Genomic DNA, 20,220 nt, shown 5'->3' with positions numbered 1-20,220 from the left:
TCCGCGTTTGTTCCAAACAAGTGTAATTTTTATTTTTGTTAAAAATTAATTTTTTCCAGGGGGTCACGATTAAACTTTTTTTTTATTTTTCTCTCTTAATTGTTAATTTTTTTAATGTCAGTTTTCTAATAATTAAATTTCCGTGTTTATTCAAAATGAGAGCAATGCTTAATTGCTTAATTAATTTCAAGGGGGACAAACGTTGCCCCCCTGCGGACGCCCATGGTCTCGATCGTATAAGAACGCCGATGATGGTCACGAAGACGAGAAAAGGCTCTCGGCGGAAAGGAAGGACTCGTAGGGGGAGGGAGCGAGCGATCGAAGTCGGCGGCCGATTAAACTCGGGCAGGGAAGGGGATCTCGATCTATCGCGCACGCGCGCGGGCCGAATCGCGCGTGCGATCGCGTCGTCGCGGGCACCTGAAACGCAGTTTCCGCGAATCGCTGCTCGGTGAAAAAAGTGCGTGCGCGCGTGCCGCTCCGGATTGTCAGGATGAGCCATCGATCCCCGGGAGTCGTTGCGCTGATCCGATGAGAGGACGACGCAGGTGAGAATGAATCTCCATTCGCGACGATTTGGAGCAAGATAGTTTTTTTTTCATTCACTATTCGCGAACACACTTTGGCGAGAAATTTAAAACGATTTTAGAAATTGAAAAAAATTCCAAGTTTTTCTGAAAAAAAAAAAAAAAAAAAAAAAAAAACATTTGACAGGTAGCAATTTTATTTAAAGCTTAAAAGGGATATATATATAGGTTATATAGGAAACGTGTGTGGTCCCCAAAAGAAATAAATGATTTAAACTATTCGATCGAAGATTGCAATTAAGATTGTATTTACATATTTAAGATTGAATATTATTATTGCATTCTCTCTCTCTTTCTTAGCCTATAATTATTACATCGTGCAATATCTTTAATATCAAAATAATATGCGAGATACTATAATAAATATATGATATTTATGTTGTATGATTGCATAGAAATTTATATGCAATTCTCCGACTGCATAGAGATTTCAATGCCTTTTACTCGCGCAGATGATGTCTCTCGTGTTCGCGTTCGAGGTCCTGATATTTTCCTCGTGCGACACACGAGGACAGTTATTGATTGAGAGGGATATCGTGAAATATCTGCTACAGGTGCGGTCTCCTTAAGCGATAAGCGATTATTAGTGCCGCTGGTATTTGGCATTTGATCTGCAGACATGCATTAAATTAATCGAATTAATTTCTGCTTAGCAACTTGCATTGATTATATAAATATTCGTTTATTTTAAGTACATATATTTAATATGTAATTGCTGGTAGTTAAATATGTGCAAGAAACCGCACACTAAATCATTTTCACATCACATCGCACACATTCTACATATTTCATTATTATTTTCATTAATCTGCTTGAAAAAGAGAGATGTCAAAGTATTTTTTAAATATTTTCTACACTGAAACAAATTATTAAATTAATAAATATTTATTTCAATATTCAATATTGTCTTATAAAGCATTTATTTGAAACTAATAAATATTTATCTGTTTTGAAAAGGATTTTCTTATATCGAATAAATATTTTTTCAAATCAAATATTTTTTCAATACTATTAGTTCCAAATAAATGATTTATAAGGCAGTATTGAAATAAGTATTTATTCGAATTCAATAAATTTTTTTTCAGTGTATGTAATTAATGTAGCGTTTAATAGTATTGACAAACACATTTGTTTTATCAATATTAAATGCCAGTATTTTTAACATATTCATTATTTTGCATTATGATTAACATATGTATATAAATACAATATTTCACTTTTATTATTATGAATCAATAATAACATATATTTTTAAGTTTTATTTTATTTTTATTATTACGAAAATCATAATAACATCAAATTTTATTTTGTTAAATACGATTTTGTAAAGTAACACATACCTCTTATATTTGTTTAATATACGGAGAGAATTTTCTCTTAGAATTTACCCTGAAAATCAAGAGCTAATCATGGAACAATAATGTATTGGAAGAATTTTATAAGAGTTTCTCGGATTAATATTTACCACAATAAAAAATATTAATATGTCCATAGTAAAATTAATCGAACACATTTTATATCTTATTATGGTAGATATGAATATTTTTTATTATGGTAAATGTTAATAAGAGAAACTCTTGTAAAGTTTTTCCAACATCACATTGTCTCATGATTATTATAATTTTCAAAGCAAATTCCAAGATTAAACTCTGCGTTAAGATTACTCTCCAAGTAATATATTTTCTAGATCTCTCCAGTTTAAATTACACACTGAAAAAAATGACTAAGTTAATAAATATTTATTCGAATACTCCCAAACGAATCATTTATTTGAAATAAATAAATATTTTATTTGCTTTGAAAAAGATTTTCTTATATCAAATAAATATTTTTCATATCAAATCAATATTATTAGTTTCAAATCAATAATTCCTTGGGCAGTATTGAAATAAATATACTTATTCGAATTCAATAAATTTTTTTAGCGCATATTCACACTCATACATGTATTAATTCCCAGACCACGTTTGCTAAAGCCGGCCCTGTTACTCGGTAAACAAATGTGGCATTTAGAAACAGAGCGAGCGAGCGATAATCGTGCTCTCGATTGCGAGAGCTAGAGTAATCGAGGATATATCACTGAAAATATCAATTTAATATCGTCGTCTTTATTTCGCTTTTAGTTCGGATCGAGACATATGCAAGCGAAATGTTAAAGGAAAAACGCTTAATGCTACGCCCTCTCGCGGTCTGAAAGGATTAATTCTGAATATATGATTGCCTGTCTCCACTATTATGTTATATTATATAGCTCTAAGTATATATATAATAATAGAAGTGGAAAAGGAAAGTCAAATCAAGCTTAATCCTCTATCGAATCGTGTTGCCTTTGGGCAACAGAAAATCAGACAAACGCGATATAAGACGTGTTTTATTAACAAGATTTACGTTTTTCACACATCTTTTCAAAGTACGTGGAATATAAATGAAAGGCCAACATTAAATAACGTTGATGTAATCGATTTGTGAAACAGATTATTTTTTTTTAGCTATTTGTAATTATTGATAACTAAAAATTGTGAGAGCAAAATATGGAAGTGAGAAAAAGTTGGAACGAAAATGATTGTAGTTCAAAATTAAAAATTTTGCAATTAATTCCTAGTGAAGGGGAGAGGGGAAATTTTGAATTTTAGTTATTTTTGTCGAAATATATTCACCTGCTCTTTTAATGATTTTTTATTAATATTTCGAATATATGTATATCCAAACTGAATTTATCTATTATTACACTGAAAAAAATTATTAAATTATAAAATATTTCAATACTGCCTATAAATCATTTATTTGAAACAAATATTTATCTGTTTTGAAATGGATTTTCTTATATCGAATAAATATTTTTTTAAAACCAATCAATATTATTAATTTAAAACAAATGATTTATAAAGCCTAAAGCATTATTGCGTTATAAAGCAGGTTGAAATAAGTTGGAATAAATATTTATTCGAAATTAATAATTTTTTTTAGTGTGGCATTAAATATAATTGCATTTATTGCTTTAATAATGTTTAATAATATATGTACCGAATGAAAAGGATTGAATGATCGATGATTTTACCCCGCGTGTCGATCGCGACTCGCGTTTACATATCAGTCTTCGATTACTCACCCAACGTCAACGTCTAATAACATACAATTATAGGAATCATGAGGATTTTTCTCGGTCTTACCATTTGTATGATTGTTGAAAAATCGCACGACTTGTATTGCCCCTGTTTTTGCTTATGTAACAATTTATAATCATCAAATAAAGAAGTACGCATTTTTTTCTAAGAAAATCAAACGTGATGAAACTTGCCATAAAAGTAATGTAAGGCTAAATATTAAGAACTGCGTCAATAATAATGTGGACTTTTACTGTCCCTCCTTTCCATGTCCCAAGGATACATTTTTCCAGGGTTTTGTCAAGGATCCACTCAAAAGTCCACATTACTATTGACACAGTTCTTGTTATTTAGCTTCATATAATTTCTGTAGCAAGTTTCTTGAAGATTGGTTTTCTTAGAAAAAATAATGTTGCATGTTCTTTTAAATTTCAAATAAATTCTAAAAGTTAGAAAAGTCAGGTTTTATAAAGTTACACCTGTTAACGTGCAACTGATGAATTTTGCAAAACGATTTTACTATCATTATTACTTGTCAACTTTCACGGTGCACAGAGAGAATTTTCTCTTAGAATTTATCCTGAAAATTATGGTAATTGTGGGACAATATCGTATAAGAAGAATTCCTCTAGTTAATATTTACCACAATAACAATATTAATATCTACCACAATAAAATATAAAATATGTTCGATTAATTTTACTGTACGTCACTGAAAAAAGTATTTGTGCGAAATGACATTATGCTGGGTCTTTTTCAACCAGCATAATCGTGCAGTATTGCTACCCATATAGAAGATTACAGATTATGTAATCTTGATGTAATTTCACATGAAATATGTTCTTATATATTTTCAAGATTAAAAATATTCCTCTGACCATGGAATTATACACATACGAAATGCTAGTAACGTATAAATGCTATAAAATAATGTTATAAATAAAATAGATAAATGCTTATAAAATAAAATTCTAGTACAGTAAAAATACTAAATTTAAAATTACAAGTAATTTTTGCATACAATTTTATATATATTTTATATTAATATGTATTTTCACTTTAAAAAATACGGCGAAAAAATTACAGTGATAATTAAGTAATTTTTCCAGTTTTGGACAAATAATTTCCACATAAAAGTACATGGATTTTTTCAGTGTATTAATATTTTTTATTGTGGTAAATATTAATTGGAGAAACTTTTATAAAATTCTTCCAATGCCATATTGTCTCACGATTATTATAATTTTTTTTCAGGATAAATTCGAAGAAAAAATTCCGTGTGTCTATTTCGATTTTCTTACGATATTCCAATGCCATATTGTCTCGCAATTATTATAATTTCCGGATAAATTCCAAGAAAAAATTCCGCGCGTCTATTTCGATTTTCTTCCGATAAAATGAGGATCCGAGCGCAGTTCAGTCACCGAAATCGCTCAATATGCAGATATCTGGCGTCCGAAGGACGTAAACATCGGACGGGATGATCGTCGATGCAAATCGGTCTCGCCCGGTTTCTCCACGTGTGCGACGAAAAAAAAAATATAACGAGATCTAGCGCATTTCATTTCGCTCCGGGCAAGGACGATCGCGTTATGCCATCGTCGTCGTGCTTTCACGCGGTAAGAAACATGCGTGACTTTCAACGGGAGAACGAGAAAATACGCCTCGAATATACGCGTCGGTCGCCCGATTAATTATTTATCATTATTTATTGTATCAATCATTGTCGGCTAATCATCCCCGACGAATGGGGAAGCTTTTCGCGCCATTGTCGACCATGTGTTGGGTTGATCGCCTGTTGACAGCGCGTGAAACCACGTGTTGTCCCAGCAACGTATAGAACCACCTGTTGCACAGTCCAGTGCATGCTGTTTCCCGTTACGCGACTTCATCTCAATCGCGTCAATCATTAAGAAAACGCGAATTCGCGGAATATAGCCAATCTTTTTCACGCCGATATAATATTATTGATCCAAAAAAATTATTGAATTAATAAATATTTATTTCAATACTGCCTAATAAATCATTTATTTGAAACTAATAAATATTGATCTGTCTTGAAAAGGATTTTCTTATATCAAATAAATATTTTTCACATCAAATCAATATTATAAGCTGCAAATAGATGATTTATTTGGCAGTATTGAAATAAATACTTATTCAAATTCAATAAATTTTTGTTCAGTGTAAGTTTTCGATTCGATTATTTCGATAAAATTTTTCTTATTTATTGTTTATATCCGTCCTTTATTTCAAGTAACTGTATTTTAAATTTATTAATTTTTCCAAAACTTAATTTAGTTTTTTTATCGATCTCCACTTTATCGCAAGGCCCTAAAATTGTCAAAAATTTGTCCCTTATTTTCTCTTAGAAATTATGGTCATCGTATTTATGTATAATATTAATATATTAATTTTAATATAAATTAATATAAATAATATTGATATAAATTAATACGTCAGAGACACATTAAAAGGATCGAAAATTCCATCCTGATATTTTTTCGCTGTTATTATATATACGAATTGTCGAAACTAGCACGAAGAAGTAAACCTTCGACTCTCCCAAATTCATCGCGAGGTTAAGGCCACCCCGTGTAAGAGTTTCGAGTGGCCCAGGTTAGGATCTAAAAAAAGCCTTCCACCGGTTAGCGCCCTATATGGAGACGTCGATGTCTACCTTCGCCTGATTCTTTTTTTTTTTTTTTTTTTAATCGTCAACGTGCCATTGCCTTACGGGCTCGAATTAAAAATAAAGATCCTTCTAAGCTCAGAAGCGCAATTGTGATCCTCCCCGAAAAGCTGGAGGACCGGCTGAGGAGGTGGTAGCGAAATAAATAAATTAAAAAAAAAAGAGGGAACGGGAGAGAAAATCCACGGTCGTCTGCGTCCGTACATGGCCGTCCATTAACCACTTCGCACTTTGCCTTTTCCGTTAATGGGATGACAGCGAAAATATCGGGTCCGCGTGAACAGGCGAACAAAGCGATTTACGATTTGTCGACGAATGCAGCTGCCTCTCGACGCTTCGAGACACATTGCAAATTGTGTTCCGCGTTCTTGGTCGATTTTATTTCACCCTACACAGAGAGAATTTTCACCTTAGAGTTTACCCTGAAAATCATGCTAATCCTGGGACAATATTAAAGTTTTCAGAATTTTATGAATTTCTTTTCGATTAATATTTTTTTACCATTATAAAAAATATTAATATCTACCACAGTAAGATATAAAATATGTTTGATTATTTTTTTACTGTATACATAATAAAATTTACCATGTACATATTAATATTTTTTATTGTGGTTTATATTAATCAGAGAAATGAATAAATATTTATTTCAATACTGCCTTATAAATCATTTGTTCGAAACAAATATTTTATTTGTTTGAAAAAGATTTTCTTATATCGAATAAATATTTTTTTCACATCAAATCAATATTATTAGTTTGAAATAAATGATTTATATAAGGCAGTATTGAAATAAATATTCGAATTCGATAAATTTATTTTTCAGTGTACAGGAACATATACGGTAAATGTTAAAGATAAATTGATATCGTTATACGTCTGTCATTGAATACGCTCGTCGTAATTAAAGCGATTTTTATATGCAAATTTGTTTTCGCAAAATACACGATATTTGCATTCCATCGATGGTTCTTGATTCTTTGATCCTTTCGTCGGAATGTCTCCGATTCTTCGAATCTTTCTTTTCTGACGAATTGACCAAAGATCGGCGAATCTTCAAGGAATATACAAAGCTGAAGTATATATCTCTTCTCTTTTTTCCTCTGATTTATTATTATTCCCCGTTTAAAAACGTACAGACTTAATCTTTATCTTTTATTTAGATAATTCTTCCTGGAGAACCGCCTACTCGCACTTCTCCTCGAACACTCGACAATCGAATTCCGACTGATTTATATTTGATGAACCGGTTCCTCTCTTAATACTGAACTGGAAAAAAGAAATATTCTCTCAAGAATATATCAGGATCACCGAAATCCGGATAAAGAAGGATAAATTCGCGCAGTTACGTCGAGAAATGCGGAAATACTCTTTACTTATATTCCGCGTTTGATTCGAGATATCGCGATATATCTCTCTCTATGTAAAAGGAATCAAATTTAAATTCACACGGCATGAAATTTATTCGGCCTTAAATTCGAGGTATAAAGCGCGAATGTACGCAGCTGAGAACTTAACTGGAGAACGCGCTCTTTATATGGTACCAGTTCGACTGCGTCCATGATGTTAATCATCCTTTGTGCAATCTTTACATATTATTTCTATTCTACTCGAGTCTCCCTGAATTCTGGGATAAGCAAAAAAAAAAAAAAGATAAACTGCCTTTTACAAAGCAAGCCGCGCAGTCATATAAAGTTTCCTCAACTAATTAATCCGCTTCTGCCCCTGGCGTCTTGCATCAGTATAATCTTCCTCGCGCATAATATAGCGAAATCCGTTCTAAGCCGTCCTTGTCATTTTTTCTCAGGAATCGCGAAATTTAAGTCGCATAGATATTCTGCCGATGCGTGACGAAGTTGAAGAGCGACATCCGAAATTCCCTTCGAAAGATCACGATGTTGCGCCTCTCTGCAGGAGGACAGAACGATCAGGGGCCAGGTGAACGAGAGAAAGAAAGAGAGAGAAGAGAAGCGAGGTCAACAAGGTGCCCGATATGGTATCCCGCGACCGTCCGGAGTGCCATTTTACTTTACACGCGTGACGAACGTGCGTGTGTATACATAAACACATACATATACATACGTCTGCCTACGCCTGCTTTACAATTAGCAGCGATCACCGCAACGGCTACCGCTAACCTGCCGAATGCAATTTTTTTTCGTACATCCGCACTCTGGTCCGCGATTCTCTTTTTCTCTTCTTTAAAAAAAAAAAAAAAAATATATATATATGCGTCTTTGCGCAAGAAACGCGAATGTGCGAGGTGAAGAAAAGTGCCTTCGCATCCGTTCCCGTCCCCGATGTCCATAATTGGCGCGATGCGCGCTTAATTCATACGGCTACGTAATTATAATTTTCTAGTCTCATCCGTGGTGGTTTATTATCATTCCTTGGCAAGGTGATGTCCAGAGAAACGAATGAAAACAGATCGATCCGAGAAGGGTTTGTCCAATGTACTTGTAAAATCTGATAATTATAGACAATTCCCAAACTGATGTCATTAAACGCCAAAATGACGTCATTTTGACGTTTAATAACGTCGGTTTGTTATCTGGGAATTGTCTATGATATTATCAAATTTTACTCGTACATCGAGCAAATTATTGAATTGATCTGTCATTAAATGTCAAAATGACGTCATTTTGACGTTTAATGACACCATTTTGACGTTTAATGACGTCAGTTTGTTATCTGAGAATTGTCTATGATATCAGATTTTATAAGTGCATCGGGAAAACCCTTATCGGATTGATCTGTCATTAAATGTCAAAATGACGTCATTTTGACGTTTCATAACGTCATTTTGACGTTTAATGACGTCAGTTTGTTATCTGAAAATTGTCCATGATATCAGATTTTATAAGTGCATCGGGCAAACCCTTATCGGATTGATCTGTCATTAAATGTCAAAATGACGTCATTTTGACGTTTAATGACGCCAGTTTATTATTTGGAAATTGTCTACGATATTGTTAGATTTTACAAGTACATTGAGCGAAACCTTATCAGATTGATCTGTCATTAAACGTCAAAATAACATCACTTTGACGTTTAATGACGTCAGTTTGCTATTTGGATTAATACTTCAGATTTTTAATCAAATACCCACTTATATTATAAAAGAAAGAAATATTGTGCCGCAAGATGACACTTTACCTCCCGGGAGAAATCTATCGCTCGCAGAACTCAATTTTCATTCCTTCGCGCGCGAATAAGGATTTAATTAACGAGACGATCCTCTTCGGACAACGTTACAGACACGTCCGAAGAAGAAAAGAAACTAGACCGCTCCTCTTTTTTTTCTTGCACCTTTAAAAGAGTCCGCGGTCTTCCTAAGATGGGCAGCGGACGTAAACGAGCACGCGCTCGAGGTCGTCGTCAAGGAGGAGGAATGGATGGATATCTCCCGCAGCCGAGGAAGCTCCTCGTATTAAGTGCGTTTAGCTTACAGCTCGAACGCACTCGCGTGAATCATCTCTCTCTCATCGCGATGCATCTCATCTCTATACCTGCATATCGCGTTATATTCGGACCTGCAGCAGCCGGTACAGCCTGCCTTTGAGAGAGGGAGGGTTGACCAGTGTCTCCTCTCTCGTTGGGTCCTTAATATTCGAACCGGTCTATTTTTAAGCGTGACTAGAGCGAGGTATGTGCATGTGCCTGGTGACGCAATCGTATGGTCTTTCCCCTTATATTTCCTTTCCTGCCGCTCTTCTTCTCTCACGTCCAGCGAGAATCGCGCCAACTTTCTTCATATTAAGAGGAAACAATTTCTTTATTTCGAGAAAAAAATTTAAATATTTTTATTACAAATTTAATTTTATTTTATTTTTTAAATAATTTTATTTATATTTTTTATTTTATTTTTTATATAATTTTATTTTATTTTATTTTATTTTATTACAAATTTAATTTAATTGAAAAAAGATTTAATTTTTTTTCATCGCAAAAAATAATTTTTATATTACAAAAAATCTAAGATCCTTAAAAAGGATTCACTCGATTCTTTTTTGGAACGTTCTGTACGTGCAGTTATCGAATCGATCGATGTGATGATTAAAAAGAGAAAGAAAATGTAGACTTTTTTATTGCCAGAAAAAAATTTAATTTTTTTTTATCGCAAGGGAAAAAATTTTATTACAAAAAAATCGAAGGTCCTTAAAGAGCTAGGAAGGGCTTTAATCCGCTCGATTCTTTTGGAACGTTCTGTACGCGCAGATATCGAATCGATCGATGTAATGAATAAATATACACACGTGTGCATATGTATGTACATTTATCTTGATCCCGTCGCTACCTATCTCGCTACTATCGAAACTCTACTCAGCCTGTCGCTCCTTCTCCTCATTTTCCTACGCACTCTCACTTCGTTCCTACGTCACAATGACTGTCTCGCTCCTTTCCGTTAACTGCCTATATCCGGTGGGACGTGATACCGGTATTCGCGAATGGTGACTAGCATGTAATATATCTTAAACTCTTTCAAAGAATTCGCGAGAGTCTAATGAGCACGCTCATTTCATTGTTTCATTATTGACAGTTATAATATACAATAAACTTTATGTCAAAATTATTTATATTAAAATATATATAACATTTATATAAATGTGTCTTTATAATATAAAATAGTATATTATATTTGATAATATTAAATATTCATAATATTATAAAATATTATAATATTAATATGATATAAAATATTATTATAATATAAATAAATTATATTACATAAATAAAATATATATAATATAAAAATTAGGTTATTATATTGTAATATAATTTATTTATATTATAATAATATTTTATATTATATATTAATATTATATTTTATTATAATATTATGTATTATTATAATATGAAATTTTATATAAATTGTGTATTATAATATAAAATTTCATATACAATTTTTGACAAACATTTGCATCGAATTTCCTCCAAAATTCTTCGAGAAATTAATAGATACCGTCTGAATTGAGGTCAAAGTTGTATAGTTTAATAATAGAGAATCTATATATACACAGATGTTCCTAAATAAATGCGAAAAACTTTAGGAAATGTGATTCTTTATCTTTGAAACATATATTTCTTTCCTGAAGAATTACACTCCTCCAAAGGAGGGGGTGAAAATTAGGGTTTTAATTTGTTTTTTCAAACTTTGGACAATTAAAAAAATGAAATTTGATGGATATTTTCCACTGCGGTAAAATAAATATAATATTTATTAATATTTTTTTAATCTTGCCGTAAACTTAAAATTTAAAAAAACCTAATTTTAAGCTCCCCTTTGAAGAAGTGTAACTTCTAAAATGTTTCACATTTATTTAGGAACACCCTGCATATGATAAATAATGTGAAAGATAAAAATGCTGTAAATAAAACGGAACTCTGATTTATCAATTCAATAGTAGCAAATTTGCATACTATGTATAGGAGAGAGGTTTCATTTCTTTTCTCAGTCTCTGATCCGCTTTTTCTTCTGATGACGAAATAGCGAAACTCGTCTAAGGAGCTTACAATTTACAATCAGCTTCGGCACTTATGTCCAGGCACGCACACGTTTTCAACCTAGACCTCACTCTTTGAGACCTCGCTCCACTCCACTTGTTATTGCGAATTTGACGTTTTATGAGAAGAGAGCTCTGTCTAGTCCAGAAATCATTAATCTTTCCGCCGTAAATGAAGCGTTTTCACGCTTTAATACAAAGCGATCACAGTCCTCGTCGCTTAGGAAGTTTGCTTTTTTGCTCGATTGAGTCAGAGTCGGGACGAAAGAGACAAACACGAATGGTTTTTTCTTTTTTTTTTTTTTTTGAATTGCGACTGTGGTCGGCTCTTCATTAAGATGTGGCTAGCGTATTTTTTTTTGTAGGATCTCATTTACATTTTTCTTCAATCCCTCCTACGAGTTTTCTGCAAGAGATCGATTTTTATTATTTGTTAATATTTTTAATATTTTTTATTTAATATTTTTTAAATATTTGTTAATTACTTGAAAGTAATAAAAATAGAAAAAAGTGAGAAGGATAAAATCTGAAGTCTAGAAAATTATAAAGTTACTTCGTATATGCTCTGTATTAATGATTTCATCAAAATTTGATATTTTTCCGATGGCGTGAAATCGGATTTTCGAGATCTAAAAGGCGCGAAATGGCTTAATTGAGACTCTAGAAGCGCGTTTATGGACGTCCCTATACGTCGCCGTATTAATTACGGTAAGAAAAGTTTTGTTGCGAAACTTTAACTAGCGTTGCGCATTTACCACGCAGTAATATCTATTTCTAATAGCGGTGGCGTCTCGTTTTAATGGGATATTAAGAGGAAATATGCGATAACGCACGACGCGTGTCGTATCCTTTCGCAGATACAGTCGACACCGGAATATAATTAGCATTTTATTGCACAAAAAACACAAGCGCTGGCAAATACGCGTTATAAATCAGACGCACGTGTGTGCATTTGGATTTGTCTGGAGCGATTAATATCTCGATCGACGCGATTTTTTTCACCGACAAAATACGTGATTATCTCACAACTTATATATCCCTGTCGTTAATAGCGACCATAAATAATTAGGTTCGAATGCGATAATTAATTGATTATTTATTTATTTCTTCAATTATTAAATTTATTTATTATAAGTTATTGAATTTATTTATTATAAATTGTTAAATTTATTTATTATAAATTATTAAATTATTTATAGTGTCTAACAAAAGGACGTTATATTGCCGACCCAACTAATCCTTTTACTACTGTTGCAGACTGGAAGCGCAGCATCCGCAGATGCAGCAGCCAGCATCATGGATTCCCATGTCGGACTCGACTACATCGTGGATAATCCTGATTATTGCGTCAAGCTCGCCTCAGGTAAATTATAATACAGCGTTTCCGATGCCATAATGATCCACCCAGGGTTGGGTAACAACTAGTTAATTTGTAAGAGCAAAAAACAAGTTAAAAAGTTAATAACTTTGAACTTAACTTAGTTGATTTAAAATATATTAATTTTTAACTTCAACTACAATAGTTATTTTTGACCTTAAACTTATTAACTTTTTTCTTAAGTTACATTTTTTTTATCTCCGAATACCATTATTGTTTTTTTATAAGTTATAAACGTATTATTTTTAAATTAAAGTAGTTATTATTAATTTTTATATTTATTTGTCATCAATTGTAATTACCAAAAAATAAATTCTAATTTAATATAAATAATTAAGGTTTTTAAAAATAAACTTTTGATTTAATTTCAGTTAATTTAATCTTAACTTAACTTTAACTGAGTTAATTTTTTGTCCATGCAACTTTTAACTTAACTAAATTAATTTTATAAGCAACTAACTTTAACATACATAACTTGGTTTAAAAAATCATTAACTTATACCTAATCCTGGATATCTCGGATTGCAGCGTTGGAAACGGCGTGTCCGTCCGTGAAGAAGAGAGTCGTGGAGTTACTGTCGGCTCTCTGCGTCTACAGCCAGGATGGAAGACAGAGAGCCATCGATACCCTTCACAGATACCAGGTGAAACTATGATATAATCTTGAAATGTCACTGATTAACCCTTCTGTCAATGCATAATTTTGTTTGACACATTGCCAATTTTTTGACCATTTTTTTATAGCATGAAACATTCCTTCTCGTTATATTTTAGGAGGTCTTTGAATACAAAGGCTCTTTGTATTTTGTCTCGGGCGGAGAGACAGTTTCGGCACAATTTTTACATTTCAAATGATTTTCGGCACCAGCTCATTGACAGACGGATTAATATACGGTGACACAAAATCAACGGATATTTCATTGACTTGCAGTATTGTCACTGATGATGGTATCAAGATCATACATATTTGCAAGATAATAAATTAAAATTTTTTTATTTTTCTTTATTTTAACTTGCTAACTTTTTTGAGAAGGAGGAAGAAAAATTCTTACACAACATCTCTAGAATGAAACATAAAATTAATATTGAAAAATTCAGAATTCTATATAATATTTTTTTTCTTAAGATATACCTTAAGATACAAAAAATAAACGAGACTCTTGATTAAATATTTTTTAACAAAATATATATTGCAAAAAAATATATTTTATACTATATAAGACACATTTTCAAATATACTGATTAAAGTAGCCACAAATTGATAATTCTTTCAATGAGATTTCATTGATCCACAGTGTTCTACTTTCTAACTGAGATAGAAAGAACATCAGTGACTATTCACTGCTTTTCAATGACAATAGACCGATTCTATTTAAGCGAATACGTTCGTTTGCCCGAACGATGAAGACATTCCTGGTTCGAAACGATCCTCCTGAATACCCTCGCGACAAATTATACACCATATTGAAGCCACGAATAAGCATTGTATGTATGTATGTATGTATGTACCTGCTCGTTGTAAAATAGCCCGAGGAGCTGCGCTTAGGTAAAAGTCACGTCGCGGTTCAAGGTCTTCCCCCTTCAATGAACAAAAGAAAGAAGGCTGTAATATTAACTCCGTATACACAAGTAAGAGTGAGTTGCCGTAACGTTTCCCATTGTATTAAACCATCGCGAGAGCTCGCTTTGCGTTGCGAAATTTATTTTTATCGCCGCGCAATTTGCATGCGCATTCAAGAAACGAACGACGGATTACAGGTCGTTCCTCTTTATTCATTCGTCTCGCGTGTGGTATTGAAAAAAGGAGAAGATTCGAGATCCGCGCAGAGCTGAACAAATCGCGTTTGATCGACATAAATGGATCTTGCTAGAGTATGTGAAGTTAGCTCCCCATTTTTTAAATTTTGAAAAAATTATTAAAGTTCTGACTGCCAAAATTATTAAACTTCACACTTTTTTCTAACTTTGAAGTCGTATAACTTTTTCTATTCACTTTAGCGCATTAAACAATTAGGGTAATTGATAGAACTCTTCGGGAGACTAGAACTCTCAGAACTCTCAATAAAATTGCCGATTGCCAAAGAAACTGCGGATTCGAAAATTTTTCCGCAGGGTTAAAATGTTTTTTCGAAATCGGCAATTTGATTTTAACTCTTCTGTTTAACCCTTCTGTCAATGAGTCAGCAGGTAACCAAGGCAGCTTTAAATGTTAAAAGTGGATTTTTTAAAGCGTAAAATTATGCATTGACAGAAGGATTAATAAGGGTTTAATTATAGTCGCGAGTACTCAAGTAGCAAACCGACGTCATCGACGTCATTTTGACATCTGATGATATAATTGACGTCATTTTGACGTCTAATGACGTCATCAGATATCAAAATGACGTCGTGACGTTATTTGACGTTTAATGACGTCGATGACGTTATTTGACGTTTAATGACGTCGATGACGTTATTTGACGTTTAATGACGTCGATGACGTTATTTGACGTTTAATGACGTCGATGACGTTATTTGACGTTTAATGACGTCGATGACGTTATTTGACGTTTAATGACGTCGGTTTGCTATATCCGAGTCTGCGTCATTTTGACATCTGATGACGTCATTAGACGTCAAAATGACGCGTGCTTGCGAGCTGAGTAATTTTTTGAATGCGAAAGGGAGAGAACATTGACCGACGTCTTTGTTCCTTCGAAGCGATGTTTCCAGGAATAGACGAGCGACGATAAGAGGCAATTCTTGTATTAAGATTTATATATTCGGACGTGTGTAGGAACGAAAGGGCGAGCGTTATCGATTGCGAGTCGTGGTCGACGAGCTACAGAAGGCGACAGCGGAGGATTACCAGACCGCACTGTTGGCATTCATAAATTGTTTGGTCATCTCGACGCCGGTGCTCAAGGATCGCATACGCATACGCAATGAGTTTATCGGTGAGTAGAGAAATATATCGAGTCTTCTCGATCGCGACTTCCTCGTTGCTTCATCTCAAGTCTGCTCGATATATAATCGCGCGTCTTCTCCAGAGTTGTTTTCATCAAAAATGAGTAGAACAGAATTTTTATTATTATATCTCTTGTCATTCTTTTTTTTCGAGTCGTTTTAAATTGTTTCCAATTTAAAAAAAAAAAATTAATCGGTATTTTTGGGATACCCTGCTTACATAAGTAATTTTGCTGATTTTTATTAAGATAAAATAATATAGATATAATTGTTATTAAATTTCTTTTGCGTTTAAGATAAATTCAAATGAAATAAATATTTGCGAATTTGGATTCTGCGTTTCTGTTACATCGTTACAGACGAGAGCTCAACATGCGATTTCCATTTCAGGCCTCAAACTCTTGCCGATTCTAAACGAGCTACGGTGAGTACATTATAACGATTATCCGGATTCGCGATATTTGCTAATTAATTAACACTTTGACGTTGTGGAATAAATAATGAATGTGCGAACGAAAGGAGACGCTTTATTGTACCCACATCGTCTTCTTCGCACGTCGCTTAATGTCGCGTGCTTCGTGTAATTAGAGTTAGAGATAATTACACGAAGGATTCACGGTTCATTAACGAGGGAGGATATCCCGTTGGGACGAATCTTAATACTAACACATTTGCATGCATATTAATCCGAATAATTTAATAAATAAAAATAAATCGCAAATCATTATTTAATTTTTTCTCATCATTTCTCGAATGGCAAAAAATTCATTAGTTTGCTCTTGCGTACGAAAATAAAAAATTAAAATCTTTGTACTATTTTATATACAGAATATTCCAAAATTATTTGATCTCTTAAAGTCAGATTTTTTTAGTCAATTTGTTAAGGAAAAATCGTCTGCAAATGGATCCAAGAATTTTCTGGTTTTTGGGATGTATATATATGTTCATAAGCAATTTTGCTAATTTTCATTGAGATGAAATAATGTAATTGTTATTTCAGATTAAATCTTATTCATTTTTTAAAGAGAGATTCTTGATTACATTTCTTAAGGTGTTAATGCTAAACGTTTTGCGATTGTGTACTTATTCGCTTATCAGTACACGTTTTATTGAGCAAACAGCCGCTACTATTATGCTCAAAGTACACATTCGTATGCGTATATAAGGCGTAATTATGCGATTATTAATCATTTCCTTCTTCTACCGTGCAAAGAATAAAATCACACAAATCTATAAAAAAAAATCTCCGTTCGATCATCGATCAGTATCTCTTTCTTGAAAAAGTCGCTTCTACATCGAATTGAAATAGCCTTTTTATAGTCCAAAGAAGAGATATATCGAAAAATTTATGCCGAATTAATTCAGCGTTTAGGAATATCGGAGAAATTAATTCCTTCATTATAATCAAAATGGCCAAGAAATAGAATTATACATATATTATATGTATATTTTCTCTGCATAATTTCAGCGAATGAAGAAGATAAAAAGAAGTAGAAAAAGAGAAAAGGAGAGAGATAATCTTAATTATAATCAGTGTTTGATAATAAAAATATGCATCTTAGATGCAAAAAGTATTATCTTTACTAAATTATCTAGAATAATTTTGGTTTAGAATCATAGCACACAAAAATGCTTAAATAGTAGAATAAAGAAAAATATGAATACATATATTTTTATAATTTACATCTTTTTATAACTGTGTTTACATAAGCAATCTTAAAAATTTTTTATCTAGATGAATCGCCATATAATTTCATCTTTTATCTAAATATATTTAAAACAAAATCATCTTCATCCAAGATAAAAATTTACATATTTTTATCTCATCTTTATCTAACTATTTTAAAATCATCTAACAATATAAGCACAACATTGATTATAATAAATGATTTAATTGATAAAAAGATAAATGTATAAATATTTGAATAAAATCAAGAGGGTGAGGGAGAGGGAGGAGGAATAAAAAAAGCCGCGAAATCGCGAAGAAAGGGGAGGGGGTTGTAGAGAGGTCGAGAGAGGCCCGAATTAACTCCTCACCATAGCACCCCGATGCACCTGCGACGACGTCGTCGTCGTCGCTCCAGCGTGGCGTCGCCAGAAATGCATCCGCCGTCGCGACGCATCGGTCCTCCGCGTTGCATTCTCCTCCGCATCCGTGTGATCGAATGCCGCCGTCGTCGTCGCATTCGTATTATACATACGTCGTCGTCGTCATCATCTCTCTCTTCTTCATCTCTGCAACGATGCGTTTAACGTCCATCAGCGGTAAGGAATAAAAAGGGAGACACGTCACGTTAGCGAAATCTTTTTCTTGCACATATCGGATGGTTTCGTGAAAAATATTAATTATTATTTTTTATAATTATTATTATAAATGTAATAATTTTGATTATATTACTGTTCTCTTTTATAATTATTTATATTCATAATTAATTTATAAATTATATTTATTATGTTAATTATATTAGTATATTTATATAGTAATAATTATTATAAATTATAAATATTATATATATATATATATATATATATATTTATTATACATAATAAATTATTGTGAATAATTATTATAAATATAATAATTATAAAAAAGAATTAATTTTAATAATAATTATTATACAATAATTCTTTGTGAAATTGGGACTCCTAGTAGCACAACTCGAGAAAAAAGATAGAAGGCATTCCACCCCAAATTGATGTTTATTCTCGCATTTTGGCGACTCTGTCGGAATGTAGAATATTTTTCTTTTCTTTTAGGTACACATTTATCCATTTATATTCGTTTATAGAGCGCGAGGCGCATACAAATTTCAAGTATCCTAAGAAGAGACACGGTCTTCGAGAATTCCCTCCGTTTTTCTTCCTTTTGTTCTAACAACGCATGGCATTGCTTCCCGTGAGTCACGGCCGTGTGCTCTCTCTCTCTCTCTCTCTCTCTCTCGTGCTCCTTTTTATCCGCTTCTGTTTTGCTCGTAGCGAAGATCGATGACAGGATTGGAGCGTCGTGCGGCGAGTATTTTGGTATACGCACTCTCTGGTAGGACACGCGCTGGAAGTCTCTCCCAGACTGTTCTGGATGCTCGACCTATCTCTCCGTTCGAATCTTAATTGCGTCTGTCATCTCTCTTTCTCTCTTGATCCTCTAATCACCAATTTAGCGCATTCCGCGTTATTTCATCTTGTTAAACTTTGCATTCTTCCAGAATTTATGCGTACACTTATTTCCATATATTTTATTATAAATGTGCCGCAAGTAAAAGTGCGGATCCTCATTTTATTTCAAATTTCTCGCGATCCAGTTCGTCTTCCTCTCTTCTTCTGGCATTTCGTATATTTCGATCTATTTATTGGAGCCGGTGGAGGTTCTTTCGAGATCTTCGACGACTATTTCCGTGCACTTTGAGGTGGCAGAATCGTTCACGGAACTATTCAGACGTCTCACGGAGGAATTCGTGATTGCTCGTGTGTGACAGTGATTTTTTTCACCTAGAAATTCTGACGTTTGCGTTGATATCTTCATCGGCAACTTTGATTTTTGGCAATAAAAACTTGGTCTCAAGTTTCATCATAAATAAATGTTAATATACTTATTAAATATGGGGATGGAAACATATGAAAATGTGCCTCGAGGAAGGAGGAGGAAGAGAATTTACCGAAATAGAAATTGAATTTCTAAAGAAAGCTCGCGGTCGAGCGCGCCGGAAATAGAGCGCGGACAACTCTATGTGTTGTTCGGCTTGAAATACATACATATATCCTCTGGATCATCGAGGAAAGTGGCGATTCTTCTTGCAGGAAGAGTCACGCGCCGGACGTGAGGGTGCAGCTCGACGCCTTCGAGGATCAACGGGAGACGGACGAGGAGCTCGCGAATCAAGGACCGCCAGGGATCGATCTCTCCTCTCACGTGGACGTCTTCTACGCCATCCTCGGCCAAGTGAGCGACACTTCCGGCATTCCTAATACTCGATTCCTAATATTTTTCAACAATCCCTAACAGCACGACATA

At 33.3% G+C, this 20,220-nt stretch overlaps 1 protein-coding gene across 1 annotated transcript in view; it reads left to right on the top strand.

Moving 5' to 3' along the window:
* The first annotated feature begins 143 nt into the window (after window positions 1-143).
* The window catches only part of form3 (FH2 domain-containing protein formin 3), a 30,125-nt gene continuing 10,048 nt past the window's right edge, over window positions 144-20,220 (top strand). Inside the window, 6 exon segments of the mRNA XM_029321922.2 lie at window positions 144-548; window positions 13,145-13,250; window positions 13,794-13,909; window positions 16,042-16,201; window positions 16,602-16,635; window positions 20,007-20,148. Of these exon segments, the coding sequence (XP_029177755.1) occupies window positions 13,184-13,250; window positions 13,794-13,909; window positions 16,042-16,201; window positions 16,602-16,635; window positions 20,007-20,148 (519 nt within the window). The 5' untranslated portion in view covers window positions 144-548; window positions 13,145-13,183.

The sequence above is a fragment of the Nylanderia fulva genome, unplaced genomic scaffold (genome assembly GCF_048542155.1).
Source record: "Nylanderia fulva isolate GAGA-0341 unplaced genomic scaffold, ASM4854215v1 Scaffold32, whole genome shotgun sequence".
Classification (NCBI taxonomy): Eukaryota; Metazoa; Arthropoda; class Insecta; order Hymenoptera; family Formicidae; genus Nylanderia; species Nylanderia fulva.
The sequence above is the reverse complement of the archived record's forward strand: the minus strand, read 5'-3'. Positions and strand labels throughout refer to the sequence as shown.